The following is an 18,497-nucleotide window of genomic DNA, read 5'->3' on the forward strand; positions in this document are numbered from 1 at the left end:
GTTTAGTAATGTCATGCAATGTTGAGGAGGAATTTAAAAAGGAAAATGGGAAAATCAGTTGCTGGATGTCTGTTTATTGCCAAGTTCTTATTTTTACAAGATAATGGAAGAGCAAGTCATAAACATACTTTATAAAAATCTGCGTTAACCTACAGTTTATTTTGAGAAGTTAAAGAGTAGGTGAAGCTCGCTGCAGAACTTCCCAATGGAAGCTGTAAAATGCTTATTTCTGTAGCACCTTTCTTTTTAAAATGCATGTGCAGAAGTGGGGGGAGCTAAACATGAGCATGGGTTTTAGGTCTACCGCCAAGTTTCATACTTCACTTTTAGTAGTCATATTTTCCTTCTAAAGTCATAATATAATAGGTCATTTAGAAGTTCAAATGTTCAGTGTTCAGTTTTGTGCCTTTTGAACTTAAGTGGTAGACATTCTAGAGAGACTAAACGGATATGGGAAGTGACTCTTCTCCTCTGCCTGGTGCTGTGGAGACCTCAGCTGAAATACTGTGTCCTGAGCTTTCATAAAGATGAGGATAAATGTTCAAAGAATGGTAGGAAACAGAGAAAATGTATTTTTAAGTGATCAATGAGAAGAAAAGTTGAAGGAGGCTTTTTTTTTTTTTCTCCCAGGAAGAAAATACTGAGGGAAGAGTTGACTTTTAAAGTATGAAAAGCTGTGGTACGCAGGACATAGATCAGTTATCTGAAGAGAGTAGTAACTTGTTTCTCTTTTAGTGAGTGGTGTAATAAAAACCTTCTAAGGATAGTTAAGCACAGGCTGTGAAAGCTGTTGCTTAAAACTCTGTAGACATCTGTGCTGAATGTTTTATACGTGATCCAGCTGCATGCTTCTGTAATTTAGTGAATTGCGTTCTTGGCAAAGCAAAGGAAGAAGGAAATAATCTTACTATATGCAAACATGTTACGTGCATGTATTCATTTGAATAAAGATAGCAATAACAAAGTAAACCAGAAGAAATAACAAAGTAAAGCAAAAGAAAAGAAAAAAAAGGGAAGAACAAGACGTTGAAATCCACAGTTACATTTACACGAATAATTGCATGTTTTAAAGAAAGTTTTTCTCTTCATAAGGACCATACTTTGAAAGAGCTACAGCTTGCTTCACACGCAAAGCTTTCAAAGTTAGCAGTATTTCTGTTCAAGCAGCTGCTATCTGGTATGTGCCCCTCATGCCTTCTGCATTTTGAAAGGAAAATTATTTTCAGATAACCTTTTTTTTTAAATTGTGTTCTGATAATACATGCACAGCAGGTTTATCATAGTTTGGGTGCAATATTACTGACTAGCAGGATGAACATAAGTCTAACTGACTCCTTGTGTTCTCTCTAATGCTGCTATGCAGTGTTGGAGATTCTGTATAAGATCAGGATACCCCTGCACTGCCTGTAACACAAGCGTGTAACAGAAAACAGGCTTTGCCACTGAGAACTTAATATCTGCAATGAAAGGCATCAATATAGGAGTAGAGGCATGAGAAGAAATGAAAGCAAATAAGGTCGTTTGACCATTGTGACAGATAAGTGGTCCTACTGCTTCAGCTGTTGGATTGTCTTTGAACTCTGGGATGTTTTGAGAAGAAATTTTCAGGGGTCTTTGATAAATAGTGGACATGAGAGGTGCTTAGGGTGCCTTTCCTGCATGAAGAGTCTGCCCGTAAGACAAATAATGTTCTCCTTTGACAGCTTTAACAAGTAGATGACAAAGGCTGGCAAACTTAGCAGATCAAAATCACCCTCTTAATTACATGTGATGAATATTAGAGACCTTGGTCATGAAAGGGCTCAAAAGTGAGGAGAAATAGTATGAGCTTTTAGACAAAGGAAGGGAGGTTCTGGAGGGGTGTGAAGTGCAGTTACAGGGTAAATAAGCTTAGAAAAAGTCTCTGCGATGAAGTCGTGCCATAGAGATTATGTACTTAAATAAAAAAGATGTCAACTTGTCCTTGTCTCTTGAATGTAATTAACTAGAAGGTAAGTCAGCTCAAAGTTGACATGCCAGGAGGATGTGTGACTGTGACCTGGAGTGCACAAGACTAACATGACAGGATCAAGTTCAGCATTAGGAGAGGGACTCTGTGGATGAGGATTGTTATCTTAGAAGTGAGGCAGTAGGTTTAGAGGGAATAGTGGCACAAAGGCATCTCTTATTGTGGAGGATTTTTTGGTTGGTTGCTGTGAGGAAATAAAGGTGGGAGATGATAGCTAATGAGCTGTATAGACAAGATTTTTTTTTTTTTGAGGGTGGAATTGGCCAGAGGAAGGTGAGGATAGGCTGTGAAAGGATGCTGTCAGAGTTGCAAGATTTCATCTTTCATTAAGGACAGTACGGCCCGGCACAAGCAATCCAGGAGGTTCCTCAACTGTGTAGAAGACAACTTCCTTCTGCAAGTAACAGAGGAGCCGACAAGGAGAGGTGCCATGCTAGACCTCGTGCTCACCAACAGGGAAGGGCTCGCTGGAAATGTGATGCTCCAGGGCAGCCTTGGACGCAGCGATCATGAGATGCTCTAATTTGTGATCCTCAGGACAGTGAGAAGAGCATACAGCAAGCTCACTGCCCTGGACTTCAAAAGAGCAGACTTTGGCCTCTTCAGGAACCTGCTTAGGAAGGTTCCATGGGATACAGCCCTAGAGGGCAGAGGGGCCCAAAACTGTTGGTTGATATTCAAGGATCACCTGCTGCAAGCTCAGGAGTGTTGCATCCCAACCAGAAGGAAGTGCAGCAGGAGGGCCAGGAGACCTCCTTGGATGGATAAGGAGCTCCTGAGGAAAATTCAATTGAAAAAAGAGGCTTATAATAAGTGGAAGCAAGGACAGGCGGCCTGGGAAGAGTACAGGGATGTTGTCCGGGAAGCTAGGAACCAGGTTAGGAAAGCTAAGGCCCAGTTAGAATTAAACTTAGCTAGAGGTATTAAAGATAACAGGAAGGGATTCTACAGGTACATAGCAAATAAAAAACAGACTAGGGAGAATGTAGGCCCCCTCAGGAAGCTCTCGGGAGAGCTGGCTACACAGGATTTGGAGAAGGCTGAGGTTCTGAATGACTTCTTTGCCTCGGTCTTCACTGGCAAAGGCTCTGACTGCACCACCCAAGTCTTGGAAGGCAGACGCAGGGACTGTGAGAATGAAGACCTTGCCCCCACTGTAGGAGAGGAACTGGTTCGAGACCATCTTAAAAATCTGAACGTGCACAAGTCCATGGGTCCTGATGAGATCCATCTGCAGGTCCTGAAGGAGCTGGCAAATGAAGTTGCGAAGCTGCTGGCCATCATCTTTGAGAAATCATGGCAGTCAGGGGAAGTTCCGGTGACTGGAAAAGGGAAATATAACCCCCATTTTCAAGAAGGGGGAAATGGATGACCCAGGGAACTACAGACCAGTCAGTCTCACCTCTGTGCCTGGCAAAATCTTGGAGCAGATTCTCCTGGATGGCATGCTAAGGCACATGAAAATCAACAAGGTGCTTGGTGACAGCCAGCATGGCTTCACTAAGGGGAAATCCTGCCTGACCAATTTGGTGGCCTTCTATGATGGGGCTACAGAACTGATGGACAGGGGTAGAGCAGTTGATGTTATCTACCTGGAGTTGTATAAAGCATTCGACACTGTCCCACACAACATCCTTGTCTCTAAATTGGAGCGACATCAATTTGATGGATGGACCACTCGGTGGATAAAGAACTGGCTGGATGGCCGCACGCAAAGAGTTGTGGTCAATGGCTCAATTGACCACTGGCTGGAGAGCAGTAATGAGTGGCATCCCTCAGGGATCAGTGTTGGGACCGGTCTTGTTTAACATCTTTGTCGCTGACATGGACAGTGGGATTGAGTGTGCCCTCAGCAAGTTTGCCGATGACACCAAGCTGCGTGGTTCAGTTGATAGGGTGGAGGGAAGGAATGCCATCCAGAGGGACCTCAACATGCTTGTGAGGTGGGCTGATGCCAACCTTATTGAAGTTTAACCATGGCAAGTGCAAGGTCCTACACCTGGGTTGGAGCAATCCCAAGCACAGCTACAGGTTGGGCAGAGAAGAGATTCAGAGCAGCCCCGCGGGGAAGGACTTGGGGGTGTTGGTTGATGAGAAAATGAACATGAGCCGGCTTCAGTGTGCGCTTGCAGCCCAGAAAACCAACCGTATCCTGGGCTGCATCAAAAGGAGCGTGACCAGCAGGTCGAAGGAGGTGATCCTGCCCCTCTCCTCTGCTCTTGTGAGACCTCACCTGGAGTATTGTGTGCAGTTCTGGTGTCCTCAACATCAAAAGGACATGGAACTGTTGGAACAAGTCCAGAGGAGGGCCACGAGGATGATCAGGGGACTGGAGCACCTCCTGTATGAAGACAGGCTGAGAAAGTTGGGGCTGTTCAGCCTGGAGAAGAGAAAGGCTGCATGGAGACCTCATAGCAGCCTTCCAGTATCTGAAGAGGGCCTACAGGGATGCTGGGGAGGGACTCTTCATTAGAGACCGTAGTGATAGGACAAGGGGTAACGGGTTAAAACTTAAACAGGGGAAGTTTAGATTGGATATAAGGAGGAAATTCTTTCCTGTTAGGGTGGTGAGGCACTGGAATGGGTTGCCCAGGGAGGTTGTGAATGCTCCATCCCTGGCAGTGTTCAAGACCAGGTTGGATGAGGCCTTGGGTGATATGATTTAGCTTAAGGTGTCCCTGCCTATGGCAGGGGGATTGGAACTAGATGATCTTAAGGTCCTTTCCAACCCTAACTATTCTATGATTCTAAAACTGTAGAAGAACATGAAAATTAGAAGAAAAGGGACCGGAGAAAAAACAGAGGTTTGGCATAGGAGGTTTGGTAGAGGTGGTAGGTGGTGGCTAAAGAGCTGAGTCACGGGAGGGAAAGCTGAAATAATTTTTGCCTGTTATCCGAAGGAGAAGACAACAGAGAAGATTCTTTGAGTTCAGATGATGTGGTTAAAGGACGGATGGGTGAGGTAGTGATGAATAGAGCACAAAATCTGCAGGAGTAGATCTTCCCTTACAAGTATGTGAGGAAAAAATACATATATTAAAAAGATGTAACTTACTGTCAGGAGTGTTTGGGCTTATTACCTTAAGCTGCCAGCTGCATGTGACAAGGACTCATAGAGGAGGTGGCTCTACTCTTCCCTGAGGAAAACTAAACTAATATACCTAGGCAATTAACTTGATTTTCCCTGCTTCCTGCTGGACACCTTTTGTGGCCTTAACATCACCTGATAAGTTGCTAGGAGAAGAGGTTTGCAAGAGGGTGGGTTGGAAAGCAGTTCTGCAGATTGGTGGCTCTCAAGTCGTGAGGTGCTGTGAAGCAGTACGTGCAGCACTGAAAACTTCTCTGAAGTGCAGCCTATGGTTCCAGACAGTGTGCTGCAGCCCCAGCTGGGTAAGCTCACCGTGTGGCTAGAGCAGCCTGTTCAGTGAGAAGAGCTCTGGGCCTTTTTCCCCAAATATTTTAATGTGGTATGCTGCACTGTTTTTCTTCATAAGCACCTACAGAAGTTTGTCTGTAACAGGACTCCTTGATTATTTTTTGCTGCATTACCCAGCCTGTGTACTATCTGAAGATGGAGAGAACAGGCTACAGATGTTTCCTTTTTTCCCCACGTTTGAATGAACTGTCTTCAAAAGAAACTTGCAGGTGGAGAGGGGGATGAAATTCTGAGTGGAAATGCTTTTGGTAATTTTAAATGGGTAACAAAATGTATAGCTTAAAATTACATATGAACTGCAGATAGTAAGTATTAAGTTTTAGATGTGAGCTCTGGAAGCCAGAAACTTCAGCATGTGATGGGAACTTGAAATAGTCAGCCACATTTCTGGTTTGGATGTGGGAGGGAGGCTTGTCCTGAGCATAATATACAACAAGCAACTGCTGAATTCTTTGTTAGTGTTCTTTAAATAGGCTATCTTGTGTTTCTTCAAAAAAAAAAAAAAAATACTTCTGAGAATATATTAAACTAAGAAACAAACTTGCGAAATGCCCAGATGTTTATTAAAGTAATTAAAAGGATTTTCTCTGGGTATAGCAGAAAGGTTCAGAATTGAGGTCACTGCATGATTTTCAGATTGATTGTAAGCTTATCACTGATGCTGAAAACCAAACCCAGACTAATGTGTCCGTGCATCTTCTTGGCTGGATCTGGCTCACATCTATTGAGTCAAGTGTGTGAATGAGGCAAGTGCGTGTTTGTCTTTGCCTGTCAGTGTACACGTTGTCGCGCTCTGTGTGTGCACATGCAGACATGTGACCCTTTGATTCCATGATCTTTTACTTGAGATCATGTAGAAGCTGACGTTAGAGAAAACTGCAGCAGTTATTTCGGGATGTATCTCGTTACATGAAGCAGCACAGGTAATGACTTAAAAGACTTACATCTTTATAGAAAAAAGTCCTTTTAAGGATTAAAGTGAAGAAGTTGTGGTTTGTTTTTTTTTTTATGGCTTCCACTGTTGTATCTGTAAATTTTTGTTCTAATACTTTGTTGGCCTCTGGTTGTTTTAATGAATAGTAAGAGCATGTGATTACATATCACTTGCCGATTCACAGTTAGAATGGGAAAATCATGTGTGTTTTTTTTGGGGGGTGGTTTTTTTTTGTTTATTTGGTTGGTTGGGTTTTTTGTTTTTGTTGTTTTTTTTTTTACTTGGATTCCCATTTTGACATTTAAAGAAATGCTTGCTGTAATGAGGCTTCTGTGTTTTGGTCACTGTGAGAATATTTCGAGTATTAACATAATTAGAATATTAAGAAACTACTTATCATTATGCAGAAAGCAATTAAATTTTGCTCTCATAAAAAACACAAACCCAACCCTTAATGTAAACTCCTACACTTAAATCTTCTGGATTTTTCAGATACAGGAACATGTGGAATAAAGAAGCTTTTTATAGTTAAGGAGGAAGAGAGGGGAGCCTTTTATTATTCTTGTTCAGAAAATATTCTTTTTGCCTCATTAATCCTATAATTGTTTTATTAGTGAGGCAAATACCAAAATGGCTATGAGGAAAAAGCAAAGGATGATGCCTGTATCTGCTCTTAACAAACCAACTGAGAAAAGATAAAACTCTTGCCCTGTTTTGAGAAAGCTGTTTGTTCTAGCTGTACTGAATGCAGGGAATTATAAAAGCAAAATAGGATTCTTGTTGCGCTTGTTTGCATGGTAAATATTCTGAATATTTTTCCAGCTCCCAGTTATTTCAAAGCAGTCCGAGTGTCTGAGCTCTGGGAACAAACGAAATGACTTGTAACACTCTTTGGTGTGCAGATGACCCCTTCCCTAAAAGTCTGCTAGTCCAAAGTGGAGCAAGTTGATGATTATGCTCTTTGAAATCATAATAGGCTGCTGGGAGAAACATTCCTTCATATCAGCTTCTGAAGTACGTGGCTAAAGAGAATATTTGAGAGCATACAGATAGGCAAACAGCATTCATTTGCTCAGTGATGAAAGTCATTAAAAGTGCTGTTTTCTTCGTAGTCAATTTTGAAATAGCTGGAATGTGTAAAGCAGGTAAGAAGTAGCCCAGCAGTGAAGAGCAGTGAAGTGCTTTGCTCTTTAAATCAGGCATTAGCTTATGTTATTTAACATGTATAAAATGCCTATTTGAAGATGAATTTCAGATCAGAACTTTGGTATTGTAATAGTTCAGTGCTCTTATCCACTGCAAAAAAAAAAGTCTACATACAAAAATACCCCACAGCAGATCTGTAGGAGGACTTGGGGATTTTGTCAAGCGGTATCTGTGTCAAAATAAATGAGGCTGCTCATCACAAGAGAAGTATCCCTAATGATACATTAACATTAATGGGCTCTGAATCCTTGCTCGGATAACAGATCGTGAGCTTTCTGGACACTGGGACAGTGTCACCTTCAATACTCGGTAACAATCAAGAGCAAATGGTTAGGATACGAACAGAATGAGTTGGTTTTGTGTCTTTGTAAATCAGTAAGTGTCCCAGGCTTGCTTTTTCTTTTTTGCACATTTTATGCAAAAGTTTAGTTTCCCTTCTCAGAAGGGAATTGGTAGAGCTAGGAAAGGTGAAGGGAAACCAGATCTGCAATGAAAATGGCTCTGTACCAAGAAAAATTGAGCAGCACCAACTCACTAAAGCAGTGACAAAGTTATGTAAAGTTGGGAATGGGGATTATGAATAGGAGGCAGATGTTCTTTGTTCCTCTAAAAGATTGAAGCTTAAGGATATCAAGTGAAACTCTCAGGCACCAGGTTTACAATAAAAGGAAGGTTTTTTTTTCATGCCACACGTAATAAGGTGTGGAATTCACTGCCACAGGATGGTAGAGGTCAAAAATATAAATGTTCTCAAAAGAGGTAGGACAAATTTAGAGAGGTTTGTTAGTGGCTGGACAGCATAGACTGTGGATGCAGCCTCTGCCCTGGGGTGCCCAAAGCTGGGGAGCCCCAGAAGCGGAAGGCGGTGTGGCACGCTTGTCTTGCTGCTTCTGCTCAGCCTGTCTGAAACAGGCCACAGTCGGAGATGGCACTGTGGGCTTCAGAGGCTACAGATCTGAGCCAGTATAATTAGCCTAATGGTCTTCACCACCTTGTCTCCTTTCAGCAATTACAGGTTATATGCAGCATTTAATGTCTTTCACACATTCACACACTTTTTTCTTACTCCCCCAAGAAAGTAACTCTTTCTTTCTCCAAACATGGTGGATACATCAGTTCTTTTTCAAGCATCTTGATTTTATTTTTCCCTGGAAAGTTACCATTGGGTCTTCTTACATTCCTGGAAATGCTAGTGTGTGGTCCGTTTAAATGCATCAGCCTCATGTAGGCATGCATCTTACTATGTACCTGTCGAGATCTCCTGACTACATGTGGTCTAAATTGACACACCCGTCTTCCCTGGAAGCTGCAGGGACATCCTGTTTGATTTCTTTTTTTCCCCTTGTGCAAACTTGGCACCAAGCAAATCTAGTGACGTGAAGGTCATGCATATCCAGAGACAAAGAACAGGTGTGGGGACTGTGGTACACCAGAGCTCTTGAGGATCTTGTAAGCGTGGCCAAAGAATGATAGTGTATTCAGTAGGAAAGCTATCTGCTCCACTTTTGCTCATCAATAACTTTACTTGCTTTTCTCAGTTCTGGAGGGGACAAGACAGAAAAAGCTGCTGCCCTTTCTCCCACTACCTCTTTGCCAGGAGCAAGAAATCCATACCTAGTAGATCTATTCAGCTACCTCTCTGTTCCTGCTTTTGAGCCTCATTTTTAGGCGATGAAGGAATATCCGTAGGTGCTTCAAATGGTCTCCTCCAAGCCCTTGAAATTCCTAAATGATAGAAAATTGTCCATATTTTAATGTTTTTAGCATGTAATAAAGAAAACATTTTTTGTATGTGAGTACAGTCTGGTTTTGCCTTTGTTCTTCTAACTAGTTTGATGGATAGGTCAGGCGCAAGCTTTTAAAAACTTTTTTAGGTTATCCTACCTTTTCAGGTAGGTTGAGTTGAGGAATTTTCATACACCTAGACTTCTTCCACCCACATGGGTGTGGTAGGATTTTAATTTCTGAGCCTGTGTAAGTGCTATGGGAGTTCAAAGCAAGTACTGCTGTTCCTATTTCCATGTTTAAATCACTTGTACCTAGTGTACACAGAACTGGAAGCAGGAGGGCTGTGTTCTGGTCTGCTCATCTGGTTCTTCCCAGGATAGTTCTGGGAAGGAGAAGCTGGATGAAGTTAATTGGTTAGAGCATTACCCTGTAAGTCTAACAGGAGCAGCTTGCATTGGATAATAATATGTTCATTTAAGCAATGCTAATAAGAAGTGTCCATTCGTGGGATGTGCAAATTGGAATGTACAGTGAGTTGCAAGTACAAGGGAGCCTTGATAATTGAGGAACAATTTGCTTAATGATGTTGGTCTTAGTCAATGTATCATTACAAGGAAAAAGTGAAACGATCATTTAATGTTTGCCAGTCAATATTTTCCAGTCTCCCAGGTAATTTAATAGTCAGGATACATGTATTTGGAAGGAAAAAATGAAGTACTCTAGAATACAGATAAGTAGGAATTGGGTAAGAATTTTAAAGACTATTTAAGAAACAAAACACCTCCTCTCTCCTTCCCCTCTCTCCCCCCTATCCCACAAACTAAACCAAACAACCACAACTACTTCATTTGTTGCACTAAAATAAAAATCTAGGGTATGTAATGAGGGGGCTTAGTGGAATATGGTACCTCTATTGTATCTTTGCATTATTTTTATAGTTGTGAGGGCTCTTCCATTGCAAAAGCAGTGTTTTTCCTGTTGGTTTTAGATCTTGAGAGATGCCAGTTCTTAACTGGTGACTAATCTCAAATGCTGAAGTGACCTTGGTCAAAAGGGATGAATACGTGCAAGTGCTGACTCAGGTTGCCATATTCAAGTAATAACCTATGGGCCTTTGTCTGCCCTTGATTAAAACAGATTTGTGTTCTTAGCTGTCTAACTGCAGCTGTTAGCATCTTTCTTCTTTCTGAGTCTGGAAAACAGTCATTAAATAAGGCATAACCTCTAGTTCCAAGGTATACCTAAGGAATTGATTACAGTTTGAAAAAATATAAAGATATTATATATGATATATATAAGTATAAATACTCTGAAAAATATTAATATCCAAATGTTCTTATAGCCACTGATTTTACAGTTTTGAATTAAACCCCTGACTTTTCTCATCCTCTGTCAATAACTTTTTTTGTAGCAATGTAAGACTCTATTCTTCACTCTAAAAAGAATGCTTTGCTTATATGTTTGCAGATGCTGTGAAGCCACCGGTCAGTTCTTTACAACCATCTGCTGAGTTACCCTTGCCTGTCAATGCTTCACCACCTTCCATGCAAGCAGAATCTTCCCTACCTCCCCCCTATCAGCTTATTAACATCCCCCCATTGGAGTCTTCCTCTGGTCAAGAAGATCCTCAAGACTACCTACTGCTAATAAACTGTCAAAGTAAAAAACCTGAGCCTATGAGGTAAGTGACCTTTTTTTTTTTTTTTTTTTTTTTAAATCTAAACCCACTCATTTGTATTACAGGCCAAGAATATTTGGTTAAAAGCACTTTTTTATTGCTGAGTCATTGCACATTTGGGTGCACATATCGGGAGGAGGGAAGCTGCCTGTAACTCCTGCTGAGTCATTGCACATTTGGGTGCACATATCGGGAGGAGGGAAGCTGCCTGTAACTCCTTGCTTCTTTTCTTTCTATGCTTGAACTTTTTGCAGCAATAGTAAGTTGTTTGATCAGTGCTAGACCCATGCTGCATTATTGAAAAGTGCAGACAGAAGTTGCTGATATGAAATGTCAGATAAATGCAGTGATTCCAAGAATTTCATTGTAGTGATATGTGGCACAGAGCAGATAAGTACCCTTTCTTTAACACAATCTGGTGTCTTTAGTCCAGCCAAGGACTAGAAGAAGCTGGAGAAATTTAGCCTTTCTCCCTTCTGCGATTTAGTGTTCCAGTTTTCCCAGTTAAAGCTTTCATGGAAGGGACTCAGTTAAAACATGCTGATATTTATCATCACCTGCCAGATTACCACATCTGAAAATAGCAATCCTCAAATGGCATTTGTTGACTATTACTAACATGGTTCAGACACTCAAGCATGAGTTAAAAGACAATTATTTTATGACATTTTAGAATGTATGAGACTTAAACCACTTAATTTCTGTTTCCTAAATTTTAACTTCTTCCAAACAACAGAGATTTAGAAACAAGCTTCAATAAACCTTATTTCTTACTAAATGAAGAGTAACCGTACGGTTAGTTCTCCAAAGAAGTGTGCAATAGGAAATTTTCAGGAAAGAAATGAGAACTTCTACTGAATTAGAAGTATAGTTATTCCTCCAGCTGATGCTTCTAACTAAATAGATGTACAGCATCTCCTGCATCAGAGGATATTACTTTTATGGTAGCTACCTGGGAAATACCGCTATGGTTTTTCAGAATAGAACATGGTGTCTATCCCTGAAGCAGGCTGTCCAGGCACTTGGTGGAATCTCCATCCTCTGAGATTTATCAAAAAAACCCAGCATACAAAACAACCGCAAATGAACTTGGCTGGACAAGCTCCTGAGGAGCCTCACCTTACTCTGAAGTTGGCTTTGCTTAGAAGTATTGGAAGAGCTGGACCAGATAATCTCCAGAGGTTTCCCTTCCAACCTTAAATTTTCTGTGGGAGAAACTTATACATCTGTCTGGCAAGCTTCTTTCCTGCAGTAATTTAAAATAAAATCTGCTGGGATATTTCCAGGAAATTAAATGCAAAATGTCATATTCTTTTTGCAATTGCAGATAAGTACATGGGAGGCTGAGGAAAGATTCCTTTGAAAATGTTTGCATGAGTACTTCACGTACTCCCTCAGGGCCATATCTTTTAGTTGTGGTGCCTTCCTCATCAACACCTTGATGCTTTTCCAGTTTTACCTGTGCCATGTGCTCTTCGTTCTCTGGCATTTTTTATCTTGCTCTGTTGTGCCTGCGGAGTTTCCTGCTCTGTTTACTGATGATTGCACGGTAGAAAAGTATCCGCCCTTTAAAACCTTTCTTATAAAATGGAGAAATGAGCCTCCAGTTTCCCCAGAGCATGGAATGTGCAGGTTACAGGCAGGACAGCATGCCCCAAAGTGTCCTGCAAGAGAAGGAGAAACCCAGTAGCTGCTTTTTCAGTGTTAAAAGTTCAAGTGATTAGTGATGTTTAGAAGCTGATGGTGCCTGAAAGGTATGTTCACCGTTCCTGCCAGTAGTATTGTTTCCTGAATGGCTTGGCAGAGAAATCTTGACTTTCCATTTTGGCACCCTGGCTCATGAGAAATGTGTCTGCCTGTTTGCTTCTGCAAGGGATGGGCACAGAATGTATTTGTAACACCAGCACATGAAGCATGTTTTTTGCAATGATTAAGGCTGGGATGTATAACTGACCTTCTCACATAAGTTTGACAGTTGTGTGACATATGGATTAAGTAGGAGGAGTAAATAAGGGTTAAGTAGAAGGGGTCCCCTTTCCTGGTCTCCTTACGCAAAACATGGCAAGGTGTAGCATCCAGGTAGCCTGCAAGATTTCTTGAGGAAGACACTGGTGACACAGGAGAGAAGGTATTTGGGTGTTCAGAAGGCATAAGGTCCAGGAGATATAAAATGCCAAGGGAACTGAGAAAAAACTGAACAAAGTCTTTGGGAGTGTAGAGGTTGTTTAAATAAATGATGTTTTTTATAGGAATATTTGAAAACAGTGCAACATTGGCATTGTGATTACTGGGAAATTGTGTGGGCTTAGTGTATTATGTTTAACTAAATTCACTAAATAGCTATGTCCCTTTATTAAGAAGTCTGTAATAATGAAAATTCAGAATAATAGTAATGCTGGAGTTTCAGTTCTACCTAAAAGGGCTGTTTATGTTTCATGGTACAGTAGGTGTTCTCCTGGATCTGGGACAGTGTATAGGGGATATAGACCTTTTCCTAAGGAATTAGAGCTTTGTATATCTGTGTAGCAATGTTACTAAGATGATCAGTTAGAGGGCACACTGTGTAATACCCCAGTCCACATCCTTACAGGTGAATTAAAAATTAAGTGGTTGCATCACTTTCCTATTAATTTTCATACTTGGTACAATTTATCAGTATTTCTTACAACCTCTTTTCCTTAGTGTAAAGTGCAAAGCTTAACAGATGTAATGAAATAGGCAAGTATTGTTACTCAAGTAGTACCAATACGTGAAATAAACAGTAGTATATTTCTATGACTTTTCCCTTTAGACTTTGAAGTTGCCAAGAGGAAACTCTTCTGTTCTGATTTTGCATGTTGCTTCATAGGTAATCTGTGATTTTTTTTTTTTTTTTCAAGGCTTTGTGGTTCTTTGCCGGGTGAGGCAGGTAACTGTGGAACATAGTTTGGAAGTATCCAAACTGCCTCTCTAGAAATCTTTAAGAATTGTGGTGTTTCAGAACTAAGACCTAATTTTGAAATGCTTCATTAATGGTGTCATGGAATGTAGCATGTGCTGTTGTGAGAGTATCTTGGGCACAGCAATTTACAGCTGTAATAATCATGCTGTATTTTGTCTAAAATAGTTTTGTGCTCTGATCACTGTTAACTTGAGAAAAAGTATTGTTGGACTGCAGCATTTAGTGAGATTTGAAGGTTTGTATTTGAATTCTAAATAAGAAAATGCAGCCAAAGACAGTTTCCAACCCCCTTAATGTTATGGCTTATTTGAGAGGTGTATTGAAATACTAAATGCTGTCTTCCTCATCTTTCCTGTGTGTATGAACCAGCCAAGGGTCACCCTTTCTCTCAGAAGAAGGGCAGGAATACCTGCTATTGGAAGATTTTGAAAGTAAAAAGATTCCACTGCAGTGAGTGAACAGTAGATGTTCTTGGAATGCGTGTGAGAAATTAATCACAGAGCCATTAACTTGCCTGAAGATATTGTTTGTTTGAGATGCGTCTTGCATGGTGTTCTGTGAGTTTTAACAGAAAAACTGTGTAACTTCGGCATCCATGGAAATAGAGCTGGCTTTTTATTTATCTATCTAGTCACATGTTTACTACGCTTCTTGTTGCTGCCCCAGGTTGTTGGCTCGCACGAGCAGTTCTGCTGCCACTTTCTTCACAGTATTCTGTTTAATTGGTCCTATCGATTCCTGCAGATGGGAAAAGGATCATCTTAGAAGGATGAGTGGTGAAGCCAGACTGAATTACAGCATAATCAAAAATGGGTGATTAGTTCTCAGACTAAAACACTTTAAAAACTTTTTTCCCTGAGTCCTTGTCAACAAGTATTTTTTGGTATGTGGAGACAGGCTTCTTATTGGGCTCCCTCTGCCTCAATATCCCACCTCTTGCCAGTCATGTTGAAGTCCAGTTCTTGTAGCTCAGCAGGCTCTACAGTCATCTCAGTGTGTGTAAAGAGGTGTCCAGTCCAAGCTCTGAGTAAGGAATAGTTGGGTCATTTAGCAGAATTTGCAGTCATGTAATGCCAGCATGTGATAACACTGAATTCATGTCACAGTCATCCTCTGCTTATAAATAGTGAGGTGTTTTCATTGTGTTATATCCAACTTTGCCATTATTTTAAACTGAGGTGTAAAAAACAATCCTTATCTTAATAACCAGTTGTTAATGGAATATTGAAAACAGTTGATTTTTTGTGTTGAACTGTTCTGAAGTATGTGTGGAAAATAAAGTTAGCTGAAACTTTGTGCAGAAGTCACCAAGCATCTTGCATCTGAAATCCTTTTTTTAAAAAAATCAGGAGTCAAGTCAGTCCCTGAACTCCAGTCCCAACCTTGAGGTAACAGGAATCAGCTATGTGTTGTACATCTTCAAAATTGTGCATGGTGTTCCTATCATGATCAGCGGTTAATACTGACTTTGAAAACCAGTTAAACTTCACATGCAGAGTTCCCTGTCTTTATTTGGCATAAATTGCTTTCTTGGTCCGTGTTTCAGAATGCCTTCAAATTTTTGGCCTTTCAAACTCAGGTTGGTTAGAGCCCATTCATATTTTGAAAACTATTTCAATAGACCAAGAAGTTGATTCTGAAAGGTTACTTTTAAAATAATGAATTAAATCAGAAATGCCTTCTTATAATGAGAAATTTTAAGTTGTTGCCAAATAACAGGCCTGGCTGCCTCATGAGTCATGGTTTTTGAAAGTCTTACGTTTTTACAAGTGCTTGTGCTCAAGAGAGAAGCAGCAGCATTTGCTTAGACACAGGAAAACTCCTAAATTTAAAAATGGCAGCATTTTTTGCTTGCATATCATGGGTAATCCCTAAGTACTGGCATTGTACATGTGCTGTTGTTGCATTCTGAACTTGGGTTATAGCCTCTGCATGTTTTTGTAAGATAAATATAGTGTTTATTTCTGTAGTTTTGAATGTTTTCTCATTTCCAAGTACATCCTAGTCAACTGGAACTAACAATTTTGATTCTACAATTGACTGACAGTGTCCAGCTTCTCTAGACTGCCCAGTTTATTTTTATAGCATATAAAATGTAGATCACAGTCCTTGCCACACTTGCTCATATAAAACACATGTGACTTTTGCTGAGACTTTGGTCTGAATGAATACCACAGAACCAGAAGAGTACATCTAAGAAGTGAGGAACTCCTGAGTGAATCCTTCAAGTAAAGAGCAAGGGCTACAGCAGGGGCTAAACTCAGTGTGTTACTAGTCACACGGTATGTTCACAATTTATTATGTACTCTGTAATCTCATGTAGTCCCTTCTGTACTATGTGTTCTATTTTTTGCAAGTGTGCTGAACTGCCAGTGGTTCAATAGTGAGGCAAAGGAAGTAAACTGTTAGCAAACAAGATATACTTCATGGTCAGCATCATAAGGATTGTAGGAACTTTCACTTCCTCAGTTGTGCCAAGGATAAATACTTAATGAGAACAATCCATCCTTTTTTTGGGTGTGGTAAACTAAATGTAGATCAGTATTCAAAGTCACCTAGAAACCAATTCCAACCAGTGAGACAGAACTCAGATCAGTGTAGAAAATAATAACCACAGCAAAATTATTGTACTTTTTCTAGTGAAAACAAACCAAAACCACACACACGCAAAAAAAAGAAACCAAACCAAACAACAAAACGCAAAAAAAAAACAAACTGAAAAAAAACTAATAACAAGCCAGTAAAAAAAAACTTGATAAAATTAAAGCTGGAGAAGAGCTCTCATAAGCCATTTGGACTGATAGAGATTGTATCTTTGCTATTAAACAGAACAAAAATCAGTTGGTTAGGTGAATGACATTTTTCTTTACTGCAGATGCCCAGTCTAAGCTAATCACATGGGCTCCCTTGATAGCTGTCAGAGAGGCACTTTGGGAGTGATTCGTCAGGTTTAGATGGATATCTAGGAAGAACAGATTGTGTTTCATGCAGTCTCCATTTCTCCAGTAACTGCCAAGGAAACCTAAATGAATAGCTAAACTGGATTCCTTTCTCCTCAGGTTGCCAGAACCCATGGAGACAAATCCAGCTGTCCCCTGAGAAGTAAAGTTTTGTGTGATCTTGTTGCCAAATTGAAATTTGAATAATAAATTCTGGTTGTGATCACTTTGAGGTAGAGAGCCTCTTAAGAGGAAAAAGTACTTCTTGTGGCAGTTATCCTGTTGAATTTTAGGTGTCTTATTCCTCAGAAGTTCTGTGAACTGCATGGTCCATTTGCTTAATAGAGCCTATTAAGAGCTGTGTAGCAGCTATTCATTGATGCACACGCATGCTAAAATATTTACATAAGTGTGTATGAATTAACACATTGGTATTGTGCTGTGGTAATGAAAACAGGAAATATGGTATGATTGATCAAAAAGTGTATGGACTGCATTAACAACTGTGTTAGTATTTTGCCACTGTCTTGGCTTTCATTTAAGCAAGGAGTCAGACTGGTAACAGAATTTCTTGAATTTCCCTGCCTGAAGCAAGGTAACTGGGGAAGCTAGGGAGGGGGGTAAGTGCAATGTGTTTACTTTCCATGGAAGTTTACTGGTACTGGTTAGTGCCAGTATTGCAGTGCTATTCTCATAAAAGATAGAATTTCCAGAGAAAGCAAAGGATAATTGCTGTGCAGTTTTATCTAACAACACTGCCTTAATTCACATTCAAGGAAAAAACCACTCTTTTGCACATAGATCCTGTGAATTACACACACCCCAAAGAACATAGAATCATAGAATAGTTAGGGTTGGAAAGGACCTTATCTAGTTTCAGCCCCCCTGCCATGGGCAGGGACACCTCACACTAAACCATTTCACCCAAGGCTTCATCCAACCTGGCCTTGAACACTACCAGGGATGGAGCATTCACAACCTCCCTGGGCAACCCATTCCAGTGCCTCACCACCCTAACAGGAAAGAATTTCCTCCTTATATCCAATCTAAACTTCCCCTGTTTAAGTTTTAACCCACTGCCCCTTGTCCTGTCACTACAGTCCCTAATGAAGAATCCCTCCCCAGCATGCTTATAGGCCCCCTTCAGATACTGGAAGGCTGCTATGAGGTCTCCACGCAGCCTTCTCTTCTCCAGGCTGAACAGCCCCAACTTCCTCAGCCTGTCTTCATACAGGAGGTGCTCCAGTCCCCTGACCATCCTCGTGGCCCTCCTCTGGACTTGTTCCAACAGTTCCATGTCCTTTTGATGTTGAGGACACCAGAACTGCACACAATACTCCAGGTGAGGTCTCACAAGAGCAGAGTAGAGGGGCAGGATCACCTCCTTCGACCTGCTGGTCACGCTCCTTTTGATGCAGCCCAGGATGCGGTTGGCTTTCTGGGCTGCAAGCTCACACTGAAGCCAGCTCATGTTCATTTTCTCATCAACCAACACCCCCAAGTCCTTTTCTGCAGGGCTGCTCTGAATCTCTTCTCTGCCCAACCTGTAGCTGTGCCTGGGGTTGCTCCGACCCAGGTGTAGGACCTTGCACTTGGCATGGTTAAACTTCATGAGGTTAGCATCAGC

General features: G+C 40.9%; 1 protein-coding gene across 11 annotated transcripts in view; it reads left to right on the top strand.

Moving 5' to 3' along the window:
• GAB1 (GRB2 associated binding protein 1) overlaps nt 1-18,497 on the top strand; it is a 100,848-nt gene that overhangs the window by 58,548 nt on the left and 23,803 nt on the right. For 9 of the 11 annotated variants that reach the window (XM_057419418.1, XM_057419425.1, XM_057419439.1 and 6 more), the window contains exons 3-4: nt 10,780-10,993; nt 14,301-14,381. In XM_057419418.1, coding sequence (XP_057275401.1) covers nt 10,780-10,993; nt 14,301-14,381 — 295 coding nt within the window. The remainder of the gene's footprint in view (nt 1-10,779; nt 10,994-14,300; nt 14,382-18,497) is intronic. The other 2 variants (XM_057419431.1, XM_057419463.1) reach the window with 1 other exon arrangement.

Source organism: Pezoporus wallicus, unplaced genomic scaffold, assembly GCF_028554395.1.
Source record: "Pezoporus wallicus isolate ANWC-B61680 ecotype Strahan unplaced genomic scaffold, APGP_CSIRO_Pwel_v1 contig_6597, whole genome shotgun sequence".
Taxonomy (NCBI): Eukaryota; Metazoa; Chordata; class Aves; order Psittaciformes; family Psittacidae; genus Pezoporus; species Pezoporus wallicus.